Raw genomic sequence first — 18065 nt, forward strand, 5'->3', positions numbered from 1 at the left:
AAAAAAGTTTAAAAAAAAAACTTAGTGATTTTTGCTTTGACATGATTTTTTTTTGATTGAATACTACTTTTTTTGTTTGACATGATTTTTTTTTTGGTTGAATACTACTTTTTTTGTTTGACATGATTTTTTTTTTGGTTGAATAATTGTGAAACAAATCTAACTCCATACAAAAACAGCAACAAAAAACAAACATGACAACTTAAAGAAGGAATGGAATAAGAAATCAGCTATGTTGCGCCAGTTACCTAAGACCAATTTGAACAATAAATGTTCTTAGAAATTCAGAAAAGGACATATTTTGGGGAAGTATTAATATTCAGTTCAAATGACAAATGTCATGTAGTGTATAACAATGCTTAAACAGTGTGTTTCAATATAAGAAAACAGCTAAATAATGTGTAGGTAGGCCGGGTGTGTAACACATTTTATCGCAGACACTTTGCGGAAGTGACGTTATGTTTTTATTATTCCAGGAAAAGGACACGGGAAAGCCCTGAACTGCGTCAACTGCGTTTCTATTATACATTTGGATGTTGGCTGATGTTTAACATGTCCACAAGGTATGTTTGATGTGTATTTTATGAATAGAATAAGGATACGACTGTTAACTTTGTGAGCTTTTCGAAGTGCGTTTCGAAAGTAGCTTGGTACCACTAAAGTTGCTAACTGTTTACATTAGCTATAACCTTGTATTCAACTGATAGCTGTGCTCTCTTTTTTCTTGAAGTGTCTGCTTTTTATTTGTCAAGGACGTTGTGTAACACAACGCGGAGAATATTTAACACATTACGTAACTGTTTTGCTGAGATGTTAAAGACTACGTGCTTTTGGATGAATGGTTAAAGTGTCTCATAAAGTATGTCGCTAAGGCCAACTGGCTGCTAGCTAGCTGTATTGCTAAGCTAGCCAGATATGATTACTGTTTTCTGTAGGCCTTGTCCGAAACTTGCTTACAAACGGATAATTTAATGCGTATTTTCTCTAACATTTAGTTTTATTGTAAGGCTATTTATTATGCGATTACTCTGAAGGATAGTTATGATCTGTTTTTGACAATTCTCCGTCCCAGGCCAAACTACGTCGAAAAAAATACCGAGGCCCAAATGGAAACTCCCCCTAAGAGCCTTCGTTATCGATAATCATGTGTTGACTTTATGGTGGAGTTTAAAATCAGCGAATTCAATGTAAGTTTAAATGTGTTTTATTAGTCGATTATGTTTGTGATATAACGGCAAGCTGTAACTGCCTATATCGAGTACAATGACATGTATAGGAAAACTGGATTTAAACAAGTGTAGATACATTTCTTGATTCTTGAATGAGGTCAGATGACAAAGACCATCACTTAAATATAAGTTGTGCCACAGGGATACAAGCCAGGTTCAACTGCAAAGACGAAAAAAAAAACTTTATTCGAAGATTGAAAGTCATATTTGCCATTTTTATTGTATTTTTTAATGATGAGGAAAATCGAGTGGCTAAGTCTCCTGTAATTTATGCAATTGTAAGTCCAGAATATCCCATGTAAAACCTTTTCAGATGTTTTCAAAGTTTACATAACTATTTTTTTTACCATTTAAAGTAAGCTGAAACATAATGAATCATTCCTACAGACAGCATTTTATGAAATTCACACATTGAAATTTATAAACTAATCAAATAAAATAAGGATTAAGAATGCCAAACGTATTCAATTCTCTCATCTTTGCTTTAGGATAATCTTAACATTTGTAGATTATATCGCAATGCAGTTGTGATGATTTAAAGATGAGAGGTTTATTTTTCTAATTTAATGAAGTGCTAAAAATTTGATGCATGTTTTAAAAAACAGTCGCTCAGTTGGCAACAGTGGGGTGACTATCACTAATTGCAAACTTAAAACTAGGGGGTACATGTCGTGTCAACCAGCAGACATGACGTGGTGGGCGGGTCTGTCAGTCAAACCTCTGTTACAGCACAGCAAAAGAAGACAGTCATTGATTTTAAGACCTTTGCTGAGATAGATAAGATCGGCTTCACATGCAAGTATCGGCCGATCAACGATCTTCCAAAATTAAGGAAATCTGGGGCGATTTATCAGCTGGTTGATTTCTCGCTGCACTCCTGGTTTTAAGTATCTTACATAACAAATCAACATTCATTTTAAAATAGGAAACATTTCATTATTGATTCCTAAATTAATTGATCTAGAAATGTGCAGATAAAGTAACTTATTTAGTTTGAAATCATGAAGTGGCTTCAGTGTGAAATTGGTGCCATCAACCCAGACCCAAATGCAAATAACTCATACAATAGGAACAAAAATGTCTAACCAGTCAGAAACTGTGATTAGCAGATCATCCAATTCTTTTGCAGAATGTTAATTATTGCTGTCTTGCTTTGGCTTTTAAGGTTTATATGCACTGCATAACTGAACAAAAACTACATCTGCTCCTGAAACACACACACCCTTCACCAAATATATATGGTTACATGCATATTGCCCCATCCAAACTATGGTTTGAAAGCAAGTTGAGTATTCTTCAGGCAGTTTTGAAGGAATTTTCTTGCAGTAATTAGTGTCATCTTAGCAAAAAAAAAAAAAAAAACTTAAGACATGTAAATTACTGAAGGCCTTTTTTGTGATGACATTTGGGGATTGCTTAAACAGAGGTATGCATGCCATTAAAATCCCAACCCTGCTGGTTTCTTTCTCTTTTTTTTGGAATCCTTTGAACTTATTCAGACAGGAAGTTGTGATATCCAGTTACTTCAAAAAAAAATTAGGGACTTTTAAAATTGATCAGCTACCATATAGATTTTGATTGGACTAATGGACTCAACAACACTTTTTCTATCAGAATAGAAGTCGGTGTATAGCAACAGCTCTTTGTGTTAATTGTACTTTTCCTCAGGAGCATCAACTAACACTTGGCTTTTCACGGCAGGAAAAGCCAAATGTTAGGTGATGTTTCTGCTTTTTATATGCACTGTAAAAGCCTTTCATTTACATAGAAACTGAACGCATTAAGCACAAACAGCAGCTGGTTTTTGCTAGGAAATTGGGGCTGAGATAGGAGTGCTTTTAACCATGTGGAACGAATGGCGAACATTGGAAGAGCAAATGAAAAACAATTGAAGCAACTTGTACTTTTCTTAAACAGTTTTAAGCCCAATGACATTTAATGGTCATCAATTTAATTTGGTAGAAAATGTAATTTTCTGAGAATAATGAACTAGCACCAACTTTTATGAAATCATGGAAAGCCTGGCTTTTTCAAATTTTGCTTTATTTCTTGTGTAGCTCTAAGGGTTATTAAAAGCAAACAATGCATCTGAATTCTCTNAAATTTTGCTTTATTTCTTGTGTAGCTCTAAGGGTTATTAAAAGCAAACAATGCATCTGAATTCTCTCTTTTTTTTTTTTTAAATCTGTAGCTGTACATGTATCGACTCAGATATGTGTTTGCCTGAGTAAACTGTCTGAATTTTACTCAGGTTGTGATGTTAAATATAAGTCAGTTATTAAATGAGTTGTGCTAGTAGTTACTGTATAGCAGCTGTTTGGCTATATTTAGCTCATAAACCTGATAGAAAGGAGCAGCGGTGTCCAGCAACTCATCAGGTATTGGCTGATTATTGGGATCTTAATGCTGCAAAGGTTAGTTCAGAGTAAACAATGATTAATCGCTTTGCTGAGTTATCAAAAGCATAAATCTTTTTAAGATAAAATGTTTGTGTTTTATTAAACTTTTAATGACAACAAATGTAATGAAATCTGTCTTCCTCTTTTATAACGTTCTTGTTTGTTGTATTATAGTGTCCAACCAATTTCCTTAAACCACTAGTGCCTCACACTTTTATTCAGTTTTATTCTGTTCCAGTTTGCTTTTCTTTTTTTTTTTTTTACTGCTCCTGGTCACAGTAAACACCAACACTGGGGTAAGTTTTTCCTTTGGCTAATCCTTTTTTTATGTACTTTCCTGTGCAGCCACTGCTGAATGACATATGGCTTTGTTCCTGGATGGGACCTTATTGAGCAGAAACATGGACACATCAAATTTTGCCCACGTCATCTTCCAGAATGTGGGGAAGAGTTACCTGCCCCATGCTGCGCTCGATTGTAACTATACCCTGACGCAGTTCATCAAACCACATCCAAAGGACTGGGTTGGCATATTTAAGGTGAGGGAACATCGTCGCCTCTTTATGAAAGCATTAAAACTGACTATAAGATGCAAATAAACATTATTGTCGCAGAGGTTTTCTTTGCTGAAGGGTATTCTAGTGCATCATAAATCTGGAACCTGCTGACATCTTGGGTGTCTAATTACATCTGAAGGTCAATGCGCACTCCACAAGAACGGAGGAAGTCACCCTGGTACTCAAGGCTGCAAGAATAAAGTTCTTGCTGGTATACATTTCATGCTTCACAAGAGTTAATGTGCAGAACCTCCTGGAAGTCTTCATAGGGCTGACACACAACATCACTTATATTTCATATTTCTCAGACACAGCAAAAAACTAAAACAAAAAAAAACAAAAAACATTTTGCATATTTCTCTCAGTGCTGCAAGAATCACATAGTTTTGTTCTTGCAACCCTGGGAGGGAGAATAAAATCTGTCTTTGGAGACAATGTTTTACTCTTTAGAGTATGACTGCGGAAAGGGAGGGTTTTTTTTATTTACCTAAAACATAGAAACAAAGTATTAAGTCAAGCCTTACAAAACTAAAATATTGCAAGTGTAGCCATTCACATGTACTTCAAAGATGAGCTCGGTCAGAGGGAGTGAAGCATCTTGGCCCTCACCACAAACTTAAGTGTCCCACATGGATCTCGTTATAGGAACACATTAAATCCAGTACAGTGGCAGTAATTTATCTTAGTTTTGTCTGAAGTTTAGTGATCGTCTTCTCAGCTAACTTGCTTTTTATCTACCAGGGATGAGATGAAAGTTTAGACAACTTGACAACAAGTTAAAAAACACAAACTAACAGCTCTGTTTAGTTTGCTTCCTGCTGAACTTCTCTTCCTGTTTGAAGTGTTTGTCTTTGAAAGGAACTTGAGTAATAAACCAAGTTGATTTATCTTTTCATGTATGTATGCCTTTTTAAATGGTTTTTCACAGCGGAGAATAAAGTAGAAATAAAGAGTCACCAATGGTAGCTAACACATTTAGGTCTTCTGGAACATTAGTTGAAATCATGGACGCATACAAGCGCTCCTTCTTAAGATGCTACTTTTTTACTAATTTCCAGAGATCAGCTACAGGTAGCTCAGTGTGCTGTCATTATGTTCTTTCACACCTCAAGCTAGCATTTGAGGATTAGCAGACTGACAGAAGTGTTGTTGATGTACTTTCCACTTTACAAATGCATGCTCGTTTGGCACTGGAACCACTTCTGCTGCCAGGTCAGATGTGAATCCTTGCCATATTTTCCATCCTCCGCTTTTCCCTTTGATAATCAGAAATACTTTACTAATCCCAAAGGGGAAGTTACTCGACATTGCAACACCAGTCACCTGATGTAAAGTTAGCCATGAAAGACGGTAAGAAAAATATAAAAAAATAATAGATTATATTTAAGGTAACCTGTTGGTGTAAATGAGTTATGTCATAGGCTGAACATGTGACAGTCAGGAATGATTTCCTATGTTGCCCTGTGTCACATGGTGGCAGTCTGAGTCTGTTGCTAAACAAGCTCCTAAAAGTGTTCAGCAAATAATAGAGAGGATGTGAGGACGAGCTTAACATCGTCCCACGTTTGGACAACGTTCTCCTCTCCAACACCTCGTCCAGAGAGTTTAGTTCGTCCCCTGCGACGTGACTGGCCTTCCTGTGGATTTTCTTACCCCTCAGGCTGCATCAGCTGACAACAGCGAACACGGTGATGGCGCTGGCCACCACAGACTCACCCAGTGTCCATAACATCTTCCGGCAGATGTTAAAGGACATTGAGTCTTCTCAGAAACAACAGTGGCCCTTCTGGATTTGGATTTCTTTTTTTGAAGAGTCTACTTTATTGTCCAAATACACTCCCAAGTACTTGCACTTCTCCACCCTGTCTACTGTGACCCTTTGAATGTCAGCAGGGGTCAGTCTCAAGTCCACAAACAGTTCTTTAGATTTTGCATCTGGCCTGGCCTGAAAGTCTTCTCCTATAAGGACTTTAGCAGGCCTTCTTTTTCTCCATGCTTAAAAGTCGGACATTGGAAACTATCTTATTTTGTGCAGTTACCTATTTTGCACAAAATACGTAACTGCTATTGCCTAGCAGTTACCTAGGTAATAGCAAAGTTCAAAGTAGTGAGGAAAAGGATGGAAACTCTCATGATAAATGTATTTTTTTGTCAAATCATTTTACAAAAGTCATGTAGGCTTTTGTATACAGCCAAATACAAAGATCAGGAAAAAACAAGGGTTATGTTAGGTTGAATCTGTTTCAATCTAGGTTCAAAGTTTGATCTTAAAGCGAGTAGCTGCTCAGAATGCTGAGGGCAGGTTTGTAAACCTTTTAGTCCTGTGATTGACGTGCGAGTTGTTTGGTGTCGGAATCATTCATTGGAGTCCAAAGAGCGTTCAGCAGCAAGTTGGGGCGCTGTTGTTTTTGTTGCAAATTCAAAGTTGATTTGTTAGTGTTTTGTCACTGTCATCTAGATCAGTCTTTGATTGCCTTTTACAGTTTTCTAGCTCGTTCCCTGTCATAATATAGGATTATAATTGATGGAGGATTTTTAAAAAAATCTGTGTAATATCTCCTCCTGCATTTTAACAAGAAATACAGTTTTTGTACAATTTTAAAAGTTTACTTAAATAGACAAAAACAACAACAACAAAAAAACTGAATATATTATTAGTGGTGAATAAATGACCTACTGGCTCTTGTTTGCCTGGAGACAAACAAAGACTTTGACTCTTGTCTCTGTGAACATTAACCACACTGCAACTTGCTGGCGGTTCTGTGGTTCATAAAGGATTCTTGTTGAGGAAGGGCGTCAGAGAAAGGAAACTCAGCTTTATAATTAAACTGTCTCTAAGGACGACCTCTTTGTGTGATTCATTAAAAGCTCACTCCTGGTTCTACGCAGCCTTACTGGCGCATTGACCATGTTTCACCTACTGCAGCATTATCCTCTCAGGTTTAATGCATTAAAGTGTTTAAAGCGAAAAGTCATCTTTAGTGCAAAGCTTGTTCTCTTCTCCGAGTTTTACCCCCCAGTCACTAATTTAAACATGTTTAAGATAGCTCAACGCCGTGTCTCTGTTTTTGCTTATTTATATTCTAACCAGAATGCTTTAAGTTCCTCTCAGTTTTCCCCAAACACCACCTCTGCAGCTCTAATGAGTGGACCGGTTAGAGCTAGCCCCCTCAGTAATGACACTCACTAACAAGGCACATGTTTTAATTGCTTCCTGTTCTTAACTGCTGGAGGCTGGAGCTGCACAGGCAACAATTGGGGTTTCTCTTTTTTTTTTTTTTTTTTTGGGAACTCCAGAACCCTTCTATCCGTGACTCACATGAACACACAGCACTGTAGCTGCGGGGTGTTTGTACACAGCTGAGAAGATAAACTGGCCAGTCAAGGGAAAGAAAGTTAAAACCCGAAATCTACTGTTATGTCAGCTTGCATGAATTATACATTTTGGCAAAGTTTGCATCAGATGACCAACTTTGGTTTTGTGACAAAGGCTGGTGTCGCAGTCTGGTTTCACTGGATTTGTTGCGGATGCATGTGTGCACGCCTAAAAGCAGCCCTCTCAACGTGACACTGATTCAGTTTGACACTTTTATGGCACCAGTCTTGAAGTCGTGGATGTATTTTCTGCACTCCTGCCTCCCCCCCCTCTCCTCAGCAGACACCAGTTAACAAGACATAAAATACATGTAATTACATTTTGGTTTTCATTTTCAAGTTGCCTATGTATAAAATTTTCACCTATTTCCCTCTTCCTGTTAACAGTGAGTTGTTGCTGCAGTTCCGCACTCGGGCTTTTTCACGATGAGCATCCTGAAGCCTCCGGGAGGTGGTTGAGTTATGGTAGCCTTGGCCAAATTGCAATTGTAGACATGTTCCTAGCTGCCATGGCAACACAGATTCAAAAACCCCTTCATTACTTCAATATACCAGCTTGAGATCATTTGGAAGTGCCTGTAGATTCATGTAAAAAAATCTCCCCTGTTGGTTCCCCATTGTTATTATAATGCACTGATGTGGTCGGAGCGTCTGGTTAAACGGATTCCCCTCGATGTGTCACAGGTTGGTTGGAGCACAGCGAGGGATTATTACACATTCTTGTGGTCGCCTCTCCCCGAGAACTACGTGGAAGGCACAGCAGTCAACAGAACCGTGATCTTTCAGGGTAAGGTCGTGCTGTAAGCTTTCTGTAATTCTGACACGTTTTAATGAGGGTATATGAAGGAGCTGTTCAGAGGATTGTAGGGGTTCAGGACTTGAACCATTAAGTGCACTAAAATTCCAGTCTATCTCAACAGATCTACAGATGTAGAAAAAAAATGTTACACACCTGGCTGGCAGAGATGACTAGAAGTCATATTAGTCGTTCCTTATTGTAGAAAAATCTCACACTACTTAGCTTTAGGTGATGCTTCAAATTGTGTAAATTTATGATGTAGCAAACACCAACTTCCTCTGTTAAAAGCCATAGTTTTTCATAAAATAACTGGTGGGTCAAATTTTATTTCTAAAAATTTTTTTTTAGAATATATATAGCTGAATCGTAGATTTTTCTATACTTATTCAAGTTGATCAGGGTTTCTAGGTATTAATAAACTCCTGTTATCTCGGAGTATATATGTGAAGTAACATGGTACATTTTTAAACTACTGGGCTGAAAAATATGGGGATAAAAATTTAAAGCTTTAAAGGTTTATCAAGTCCTCATTTACTGCCCCACCAACACAAACTTAAAAACAAAGAATTTACTAAACTCTTCCGGGATTTGGGCCAGAACCATGTGATTTTGGGCTGATGGCATCTTGTGAAAGGGCCGACGGTATAGAGGGATAGAGCTCAGTCTGCCTCTGACTTGCTAAGCTAGGTAGTCGCAATCCCTCATTGGCCGACTATTATGGGGCTGTGGGCTGTTCCTGGTCCAAACACCCTGGGAACTTTGTTGGCGTTTTGCTTCTTTATTTGCCATCACACTCAGAGGAACCAGATTCTGGAATGATCTAGATCTGGTTTAGAGAAAAATGTTATGAAACATTTCAGGAGAAGACAAAATGAAGTGCCATCTTGCTGTCAGAATGTGGGTAGAGAAAAGCACAGACAGTATAGGATCCAATAAAGGAAAAAATAAAGGTGGATTTTCTAATTTTGTGTAAAATGATGCTATTTTGATAATAATAAAAAAGATGAAATTTTTAACTCTCTTGGTTTCTTTGCCAAGGGTGCCACCACAGTTTTTCCTCTTATGGTAAAACAACCCTTCAGATATGAGGTAGAATAAATATAACTACACAAGGTTAATTGGGATTTTAGATTCAAAGTACCATCTTTAAATCTAAAGATGTTAACCATTTCTACTCTATATGGCTATGTGCAGCAAATTCCTACCTGCTTTTACTTTACTAAATCTACTTTCCTTTGCATCCTTCTTTAATCACTGTATGCATTACTTCCCTAGGTTACTATGTCCCCAATGACGATGGGGAGTTCTACCAGTTTTGCTACGTGACCCACAAAGGGGAGATCCGGGGGGCTAGCACGCCTTTCCAGTTTCGCGCAAACAGCCCTTCCGAGGATGAGCTGTTGACTGTCGAAGACGAATGCAATTCCGACATCCTGGTCGTCACCACCAAAGCCGGCTTGCTTGAGGTGCAGGATCATGTGAAGCCGCTCGTTTTAAGCTGCGCAGACTTTTAACCTGGTTGCCGTAAAAGCGACAAAATATTCACAGTTTTTCTTGTTCGAGCAGCAAAAAGTGGAAGAAGCTCAGAGAGAGAAAGAGGAGCTGCTGAAAAGCATGGCCCTCATCCAGCAGGAGAAGGAGCAGCTTGACGCAGAGAAGGACAGCCTGCAGAAGGAGTTTGAGCAAGAAAAGGAGTCCTGTGCCCAGCTGAGAAGAGAGATCCAAGTACGTTTATTCTGGTTAGGCCTGCCAGCTCTGTGCAGATCGGTATTTTTAATTCTCCCATCTATTTGATGAAACCAAATCCTCACTTTTAGCTTTGATCTGCACTGGGAGTTTGCTTTAAAGTAATTATAGATTCTAAAATACATCATTTATATGACCATTCTTCTTGTTTTAACCTTTAATTTATGGCCAAACAGTCTGCTAGCACCCCCTAGTGAAGCAGCCCAAACATGCAGAGTAACTCGAACCAGCAATACACTAAAGTAGTAAATCACACTCTGACAAATAGAAATGCCTGCATTATCAAGGTTGTCATTCCGCTTTTTATAGCATAACATTAAGTCTTAAGAGCATTGTCAGTAATGATCTGGTGCGCCGCTGTGTGTCATAAATCTGCTGGGTTTTAAAGGTTTTACAGATGTAAATATGATTACAGATTTTGTGGTTGTTAATTTTATTGCTTTACTTTTATATGAAATTTTTATGTGGTGTGAATATAAAGATCCCGAAACTCTTCTCATAAGCAAATTGTAAAAAATTTATTTTGCCTTTTTTTTTTTTGTTTAATTCATCTTCAGAGTTCAAAAAAATACTCTACGTGGAGCTGTGACTTTCTTTATGATTTAGACTTCGACGACAGTAAATTTTAATGCCGTACATGCATCTTTCCAAACCTTTTGAGACAAAGCCAGACGTGGAAAGGACTCTTGTTATTTCAGATTTGAATCCGTTTAGACCCTCCATCTCTTGGCACAAAACCCAGCGTAGTTTTTATTAGTACGATTTCAATTAGCCATCGTGTAAATCAGCAAGCTCAAGTGTCCAACCTCCTTTTTTTTATTTGGTGGTTTGCTTCCCAGGAGGTGCTGCACTCGTCTCAGGCCCTTCAGGAGGAGAAGGAGGAGGTCAAGAGGCGGCTGGAGGAGGCCACGGCCAGGATCGTACAGCTGGAAGAGGATCTGATCGGAGTCACACAGAAGGGACTTCAAAAGGAAACCGAGCTGGACAGGTGAAGTTGTTAAAGATGAATTCGGATTTTTGTAACGGATACACCCCAAAATTTGCCGTAATGCACTAATATGAACTAATTTTTTTTATATCTTTTTTTTGTTTGTTTGTTTATCTAGTCTTAAAGATCGATTGAAGAAAGTCGCTCTAGAGAAAGAGGCTCTTGAATCTCATGTAAAGAATGAGAGAGATGAGAAGGAACTCTACAAGGTGATGTTTAATTATTTTAAAAGTTGAACTTTAGAAATAACGATATCAAAATGTACGTAAAATGAGCTTAAGTAACTTTGCAGCCAGATATATCTGTATCACCCTTCTGGTTTGTTTAAAAAAAAAACAACTTAGTGACAGCTTTACCTTCTAAATCATTTGCTGTGTAATTTGAGAAACGCCAGACTTAGAGGCATCTTTCGTTAACTCTCTTCCCCCCCAATTCTTTCCTGTTTTTCCACTTTGTGCTCTTTGAATAATTTTGTGTAGTGGAACATTTGAGTCTAAACGGGGCATGCCTTATTCTGTCTCCCGGTCCGTCTGGTGTTTGTGCGTCCTGTGTTGTGGTGGGTGCTCCACAGGAAGTGGGAGGGCCACATACTGTAGTGTCGCCACAGAAATGGAGCCCAAAACCCCCATATCTAATTTAGCTTGCACCATCACACAGAGGATGTTGCCGAAGGACAATTTTAAAAACCTATCTTAATATCTGTTTCTTTTTAATGAGGTCACACAACATTTGATTTATTAGCAGGGGTTTGACGCAGTCGTGAAAAACCCGAATAGGTTTAACCAGAAGTAAGGAGAGCGTGGAAGAAGTCTTTGACTGTCCAAGATTTAATTTTCACTCCGATTTTAGTTAATGTTAGTAATAAGCAGAACACAGACAAATGGGCACTTATTGAAAAAAAAACAACAACAAAAAAAAACAGACCAATTCAGCATTTTTCTTTCTTAGTTCTTTTTTGGGAAAGGTCTCTGGATGATCTTAAATCATGAGTTTAAATCAGCACTGTGGCCATTAGACTGGGCTTGGCGTAGATGCCAAGCAAATCACAAACTGTACCGTTAAAGAATCTTAACTTGGAGTAGGATAATCCAGACAAGATTTTACGAGACAAAGTGTCTAAAATTAGATTAAAATCCACGTTAATTAAATTCAGTAATTCAAACTGTTATTTATTCCAGCAGTTTTTTTTTATGCTAATTTTGACGATTTAGGGTGTTTAGCTTTTGAAACTCAAAGTTGAAGTTTCTCATGAAATTACAGTCTTACCTAAGAGCAATAAAAACATTCATCTGCACAACAACGGGGCGCAGCGAAGCAGATGCTCACTTGCAGTCTCGCGTGTGGATTCAAACCGCACCAGGATTCACTTCAACCGGATTGAGACCGGGGTTTTTAGGCGGACTTCGCTTTTTTTTTTTTTTTTTTTTTCTAGTCTGCATCAGCGTTTGATTACGCATTCCCACCTCCACGTACGAACCGGGCTTTCTAGGCCGGTTCGTACGTGGACCGGAGTTTGATTGAACAGGGCCGCTGTGAAAGCACCCGGAGAGTCCTTCAAGCAAGAGTCTTTATGAGATGCTTCGTGGAAAGAAAATGTGGTAGAAAAAAGTGTGCTAGCAGCTGTGACGACCACAGCGTAGAGAGAATGGGGAAGCGAAGCGAATTCATGAGTTTGAAAAAAGACCCGCAAGGTGTGAATCAGAAGCCGAGTTATAGGCATTGTGTTGTTTGGTAATTTGTTGAACTCGCAGGTAATAAAACCCAACCGGTTAAAGCTTTTGTTCTGACTATTAGAAAAGCTGCACAAAAATTGCAGAAATTTCAGCCTGGAAAAGCATGAAATTTTGAAATGTTAAATTTTTGTGTTTTTTATAAATGAGGCAAAAGGTTAAAAAGTTATAAAAACTCATACTGCTTATAGTTGTTGTCTGTGTGTGTGTGTGTGTGTGTGTGTGTGTGTGTGTGTGTGTTTTCTTTTTCTTTATATTTCTCATTGTGCTCGCATCAGATTCACCTGAAAAACCGGGAGCTGGAAAACACTAAGCTGAGCGCGGAGCTGCAGATGCTAAAGTCCGTGGATGTAAACAAAGAAAACACCATTGCCCAGTTCAAAGAGGAGGTGGGACGCCTGCAGGCATGCCTCACAGAGAAGGAAAGACAGTACAAAGAAATCCTGGCCAAAGTTTCTCCCTTGGTACGAATTACTACTGTTTTTTACTAAGTTTTAAATTAGCATCAACAGTAGAAGATGGTGCCTTTTAATGTTTAACTACTACATAGTGACTTTAAGACCTCTGCTAGACATAAAAGTCTAATGTGACAATAACATGTGGTTGTACCAGGGTGACATGAAGGCCCTGAAGGAGCAGCTGCGGCAGAAAGAGGATCAGCTCCAGGCCAACCAGCAGCAGTCCTCCCTGCTGGCCGCCGAACTGAGGGATGCCTCCAGCGCCCGAGATCGCACCATGTCTGAGCTCTACCACATGAAGCTCGAGGCGGACGCCCTGCGCCAGGCCAAGGCCGAAGCTCAGGCCCAATGTGTCCACCTGGAACTCGTAGTCGAACAGATGAAGGCAGACGCCAAAAAGGAGGCGGTGAGGACGAGCGCAGGGCCTCATTTCAATTATTTTAGACGATGACTTTAGCCGATCAGGCTTTTCCTGACCAGTTTCGACTCCTACCCTGTTTTCATGCAGTCATTTTAATGGTGGTCTTCTTCTTCTTCTTTTACTTCTCCTGTCTTTGTAAAAAAAAACAAAAAAAAAACAGGCCAAATCGGAGGAGGAAGCGAGCACAGACCCGGCTGTTGTAGCAGAGCTGCAGAGAGAGGTGGAGGACCTGAAGCTGCGGCTGCTCATGGCGGCAGAGCACTACAAGGAGAAGTACAAGGAATGCCAGCGACTGCAAAAACAAGTCCTCAAACTGTCTGAACAGCAGGGGGTAGGTTCCAGCAGACGCCAGCCGCCGAGCTTTATCCGTAAACCGAACTCACATTAGATGTTACGTTGCGCTCTGCCTTCTCTTTTAATGTTCATTTGTGTTGCTGTTCATAGGAAGTGAAGAAAAGCACAGTACCAGAGGCCGCTGCTGCAATCCCTGCATCAGGGAGTCCAGACACATCGGTGCCGGGTATTTACGTCCAGCTCTGTCTGGTTGTATGGAAGAAGTAGATGGCTTTATCATAGAGACTCTGAATGTTTTAGAAAAGGCCACAGTAGTTTACTGTCTTGGTTTATGTCCTTTGATTTTTCTGCCCCCAGCGCCCTTTTCAGTCATAAAAGCAGTCATTTTATCTTAAACCATGACAAATGAGGTGATCTACATCTTTTGGCCGTGTTCTCGTCTCTACAGGCAGCCCAGGTTCTGCTGACCCCATGTTGGAGGCCATCATCCAAGAGAAGCTCAAAGGCATCAGCAGAGAAGCTTCAGACAGAAACGACAAATACAGGAAATGCAAGCAGATGCTGATGGTAAGCGACGCGTCGGCATTCTGCGCAAAACATGCGCGGGTCCTCTAATCCCGAGAGGACAAAGTGTGAGGAGAACAGGGTGACGAGTGTGTGTCGCCTTTCAGGAGGAAAAGGAGCGCAGCAGCTTGTTCGCAGATGAGCTGGCCAAGACGGAGCTGAAATTAAAGGAGCAGCTGAAGACCAACGAGAGTCTAAAGTTGCAGCTGGCTGCCGCCGAGGACCGCTATAAGGTCAGGCTCCGAGCGCGGCGCTGGTGCCTTCAAAGCAAGTCCGGTCTTCAGACCCGACTGTTTTTATCGGCGTCCGTGGCTGGTCTTGCTCAAGGATCGAGACTTTGATGCTTTCTTCTCCCCTCACCCCCTCCCCTGAACATAGTTGTTCTGACAGTGTTGTTTACGAGCCGGCCTATCTGTCAGACGGCATTTTACTGCTGTTTATGTCGGGCTCTGGAGACAAGCGAGGTTTGGCTCGGAGGAATCCTTTTTAGTCGCACTGCTAATGCTGCGCTTGGCTCGGGTCAGGCGGATATTTGCTTAGTGTCTCAGGAGAATCCAAGCAGGTTGTTTTGCTTTGAGGAGTATCGAACGTAAATCAGGCCGCGGCCAAAGGAAGCCGTTTATGCTTGTGATCAATTAATGTCACATGCCGAAGCCGGCCTGTATTTCAGCCAGACATTTTTCAGTCGGGAGCGCATTAAGTGTAAGAAAAGATGGCCTTTTCATTCCTTTTGGTTTTGTGTCCATTGTTTACCTCAGAGTCAAGTAGCCGAGAAGGGTCGGGAGCTGAAGGAGCTGAGGGACACGTTTGCACTCGTTGTGAGGGAGAAGGAAAAACTGGAGGGGGTTAGTAACAGCTTTCATTTTCTCTTTTATAGACTCCTGCCACTCCAAACATTCCCTAAAATATACAATTTTCTCTCTGCCATTTCGTCTGGGTTTAAAATACCACTAATTGTAGAAGCAAATTAAAAGTTGTCTGTTTCATTGCTTTGCTCCACGGCATTAGGCCTGCCAGGGCATTAGGCCCTGGCAGGCCTAATGCTGCTAATGCTGGTACAGTTCAAAGACTGTCAATTAGCTTGACCTCATTAATTACAAAACGGTTATAATCATAAAAATAAATAGATTTTCTTTTCTTTAATAAAGCTGCTAACTAAGCTTTGCTTTGAAGAAGAAGAAGGGGAAAAAAAAGGTCCCTTGCACCATATTCCCAAAACAACTTGATGACTTCTGGGCAGAAAAATAAAAATGACACATCACTATTGTTTTCCTGGTGCGACATAGTTTAAATTCTGCTTTTGTTTTTCTAGGAGCTCCAGAAGAGCAGCAGCAAGAAGGGCGATCAAGGGGCCAGTGAGAAAACCAGTTTGGAGAACCTCCAGACCAGTGTGCCTTTAATTCTGCAGTACCCCGTCCCTTACGCCCAGGACACCCCGACCCCACTGCTGGTCTCTCAGAGTCCAAGCAAGCTACACTTTGGGAACCCTTATTCCATCTCAAACTCAAAAGGTGAATTAAAAAAAAAAAAAAAGCATGTGGGATTCATTTTTTTTGAAGTGGTTGAATTTATTTTTTTAAAGTGGTTGAATTATGTCTCTGCAGATGAGACAGAGGAAGAGTTCGCAGATGATCAGCCTCTGAAGCTGCCCCCCGTAGGCCCACCCTCCTGGGACAGCAACGTGGTCTGCATCCAGCCCTCCCGCAACCTCAGCCGGCCGGAAGGACACGAAGAGGCAGAGGAAAACAACAATGTGAGCTCCTCGCCTGTTTTAACCACGCAATAACGCTTTGTCAGGATTTACATGAAAAGCAGAGGTCCAAATCCTCTGCATGGCACTTTAGGTCAAAAACCTAATTCGTATTTCATCCCAGTAGTTGCCTACCATACATGCAAAAATGTATTTTGTGTCATTACAGCTACAAACCTCAATATGTGTTGTAGGATTCTATGGATTAAACCGAGCCAAAAAATGACTGTGAGGAGGAAGGAAAGTGGCACAGTGTTGGTTTCTTTCCAGTTGAAAGAAATCTGTGAGAAGATGATGTCCCGGTTGTAGTTTGGCACAAGTTGTGGAAGAGTCTCCGCAAACTGATGGAGTTTAGTCAGATGAGACCAAAAGATAAAACATATTTGCCAGCATGCAAGGCAAGTTTAATTGTGTAGCATATGTTAGCAACAAGGCAACTCAAAGAACTTTAGATGATGAAAACATAGCATTATAGAAGCAGAATAAAGGAAATTAACGAAAAGTTGGAATATGGACTACAGTTAGCGATGTCCCGGTTATTATTGAGTTGAGGGTAACTTAATAAATGTCCAGATCTTAATTTGTCTGAGAATGTTTGGCAAAAGTTGAAAAACAACGTTCACAGCTGGTCTCTTGGCAGAACTCAGGCTCTAAGTTTGAACCATTTTGCAAAGAGGAATTCACAAAAACTTGAGACATTCCTTAAGAAACTTGAAACGGCGATTTCAGGGAAAATTGATTCTACTGGCTAGACTGGACTGACTGAAAAGCATGGATTTTTTTTTTTTTTTTTTTTTACTTCAGAAATGTGAACTGCTCGTAAAACCAGCATCCTAACAAAACGCAGTAGTTTGTGGCTGCAACATGACGCAAAGTTAACAAGTTGGCAACGTTGGAAGCGACTCTAGTGTCCAGTAGTTACTTTGTAGGCATTTTATTTATTGTTGTTGATCGTCTCTTTTCATATTTATGTTGGTTTTTTCCCCCCTCCCTCCAAGGTTAACACCAACGAACAGCCGCTAGGAACAGAAACACGCAGCTCATTTGTGAATGACGGACAAACCCCCTTCTGCTTTGACTCCAGGTAACAAAAACCTTCTCCCGCTTAGCTTTAGTGTTAGCCATGCCCTAGCCTCACTCGGCTTCTGTAACATAGCCGCCCTTTGTGTTACCGTTGTCGACGAGCGGGCCACCCACACTGCATCAAACACACGTTCCTCATTAGCCGGCGCTCCTGTTTGTTGCTCGACTTCCATTAACACGAGCGCTCCTCTTCCTCTCTGCTTTTTCCGCTGTCTTTTTATTCCCTTCCCCCCTCCACTCGCCTTCTCTCTCCCCCGCCGCGCACAGCATGGACATGAAACGCTGTCCGCTCTGCGAGGTCATCTTCCCGCCCAACTACGACCAGAGCAAGTTCGAGGAACACGTGGAGAGCCACTGGAAGATCTGCCCCATGTGCAGCGAGCAGTTCCCCCTGGACTGCGACCAGAAGGTGTTCGAGAACCACGTGCTCACTCACTTCGACGGGCACCCGCTCAACTTCGACTGAAGGAAACCGAAAACCAACGGAGTCTGCAGACCTTCTGCCATCCACTGAAAAAGAATCACTTTAAGCTCTCTTCTGCATGTAGTGGTGTTCGGCTCCTCTCTGTAGAGCTGTCCTAACTTTTGCTTTCGTTTAACTTGGAGATCCACTCGGAGGTGACGTTTGGAGAAAAAAAAAAAAAAAACAACAAAAAAAACGACAGTGTTATT

General features: G+C 40.5%; 1 protein-coding gene across 2 annotated transcripts; it reads left to right on the plus strand.

The window, feature by feature from the left end:
* The first annotated feature begins 454 nt into the window (after nt 1-454).
* Nucleotides 455-18052, plus strand: tax1bp1b (Tax1 (human T-cell leukemia virus type I) binding protein 1b). 2 transcript variants are annotated; one of them, XM_007569973.2, is made up of 19 exons: nt 461-563; nt 1073-1187; nt 3974-4167; nt 8245-8347; nt 9635-9825; nt 9926-10084; nt 10945-11093; nt 11212-11302; nt 13102-13287; nt 13436-13687; nt 13863-14033; nt 14147-14222; nt 14445-14563; nt 14668-14793; nt 15319-15405; nt 15873-16071; nt 16165-16313; nt 17309-17394; nt 17661-18052. In XM_007569973.2, exons 3-19 carry the CDS (start codon nt 3991-3993, stop codon nt 17857-17859), a joined length of 2520 nt encoding a protein of 839 aa, XP_007570035.1. In that variant the 5' UTR covers nt 461-563; nt 1073-1187; nt 3974-3990; the 3' UTR covers nt 17860-18052. The 2 variants fall into 2 exon arrangements, with proteins under 2 accessions (XP_007570034.1, XP_007570035.1); XM_007569972.2 differs by lacking the exon at nt 1073-1187 and having other exon boundaries at nt 455-563.
* The last annotated feature ends 13 nt before the right edge of the window (nt 18053-18065 follow it).

This window comes from Poecilia formosa, unplaced genomic scaffold (assembly GCF_000485575.1).
Source record: "Poecilia formosa unplaced genomic scaffold, Poecilia_formosa-5.1.2 Scaffold253, whole genome shotgun sequence".
Classification (NCBI taxonomy): domain Eukaryota; kingdom Metazoa; phylum Chordata; class Actinopteri; order Cyprinodontiformes; family Poeciliidae; genus Poecilia; species Poecilia formosa.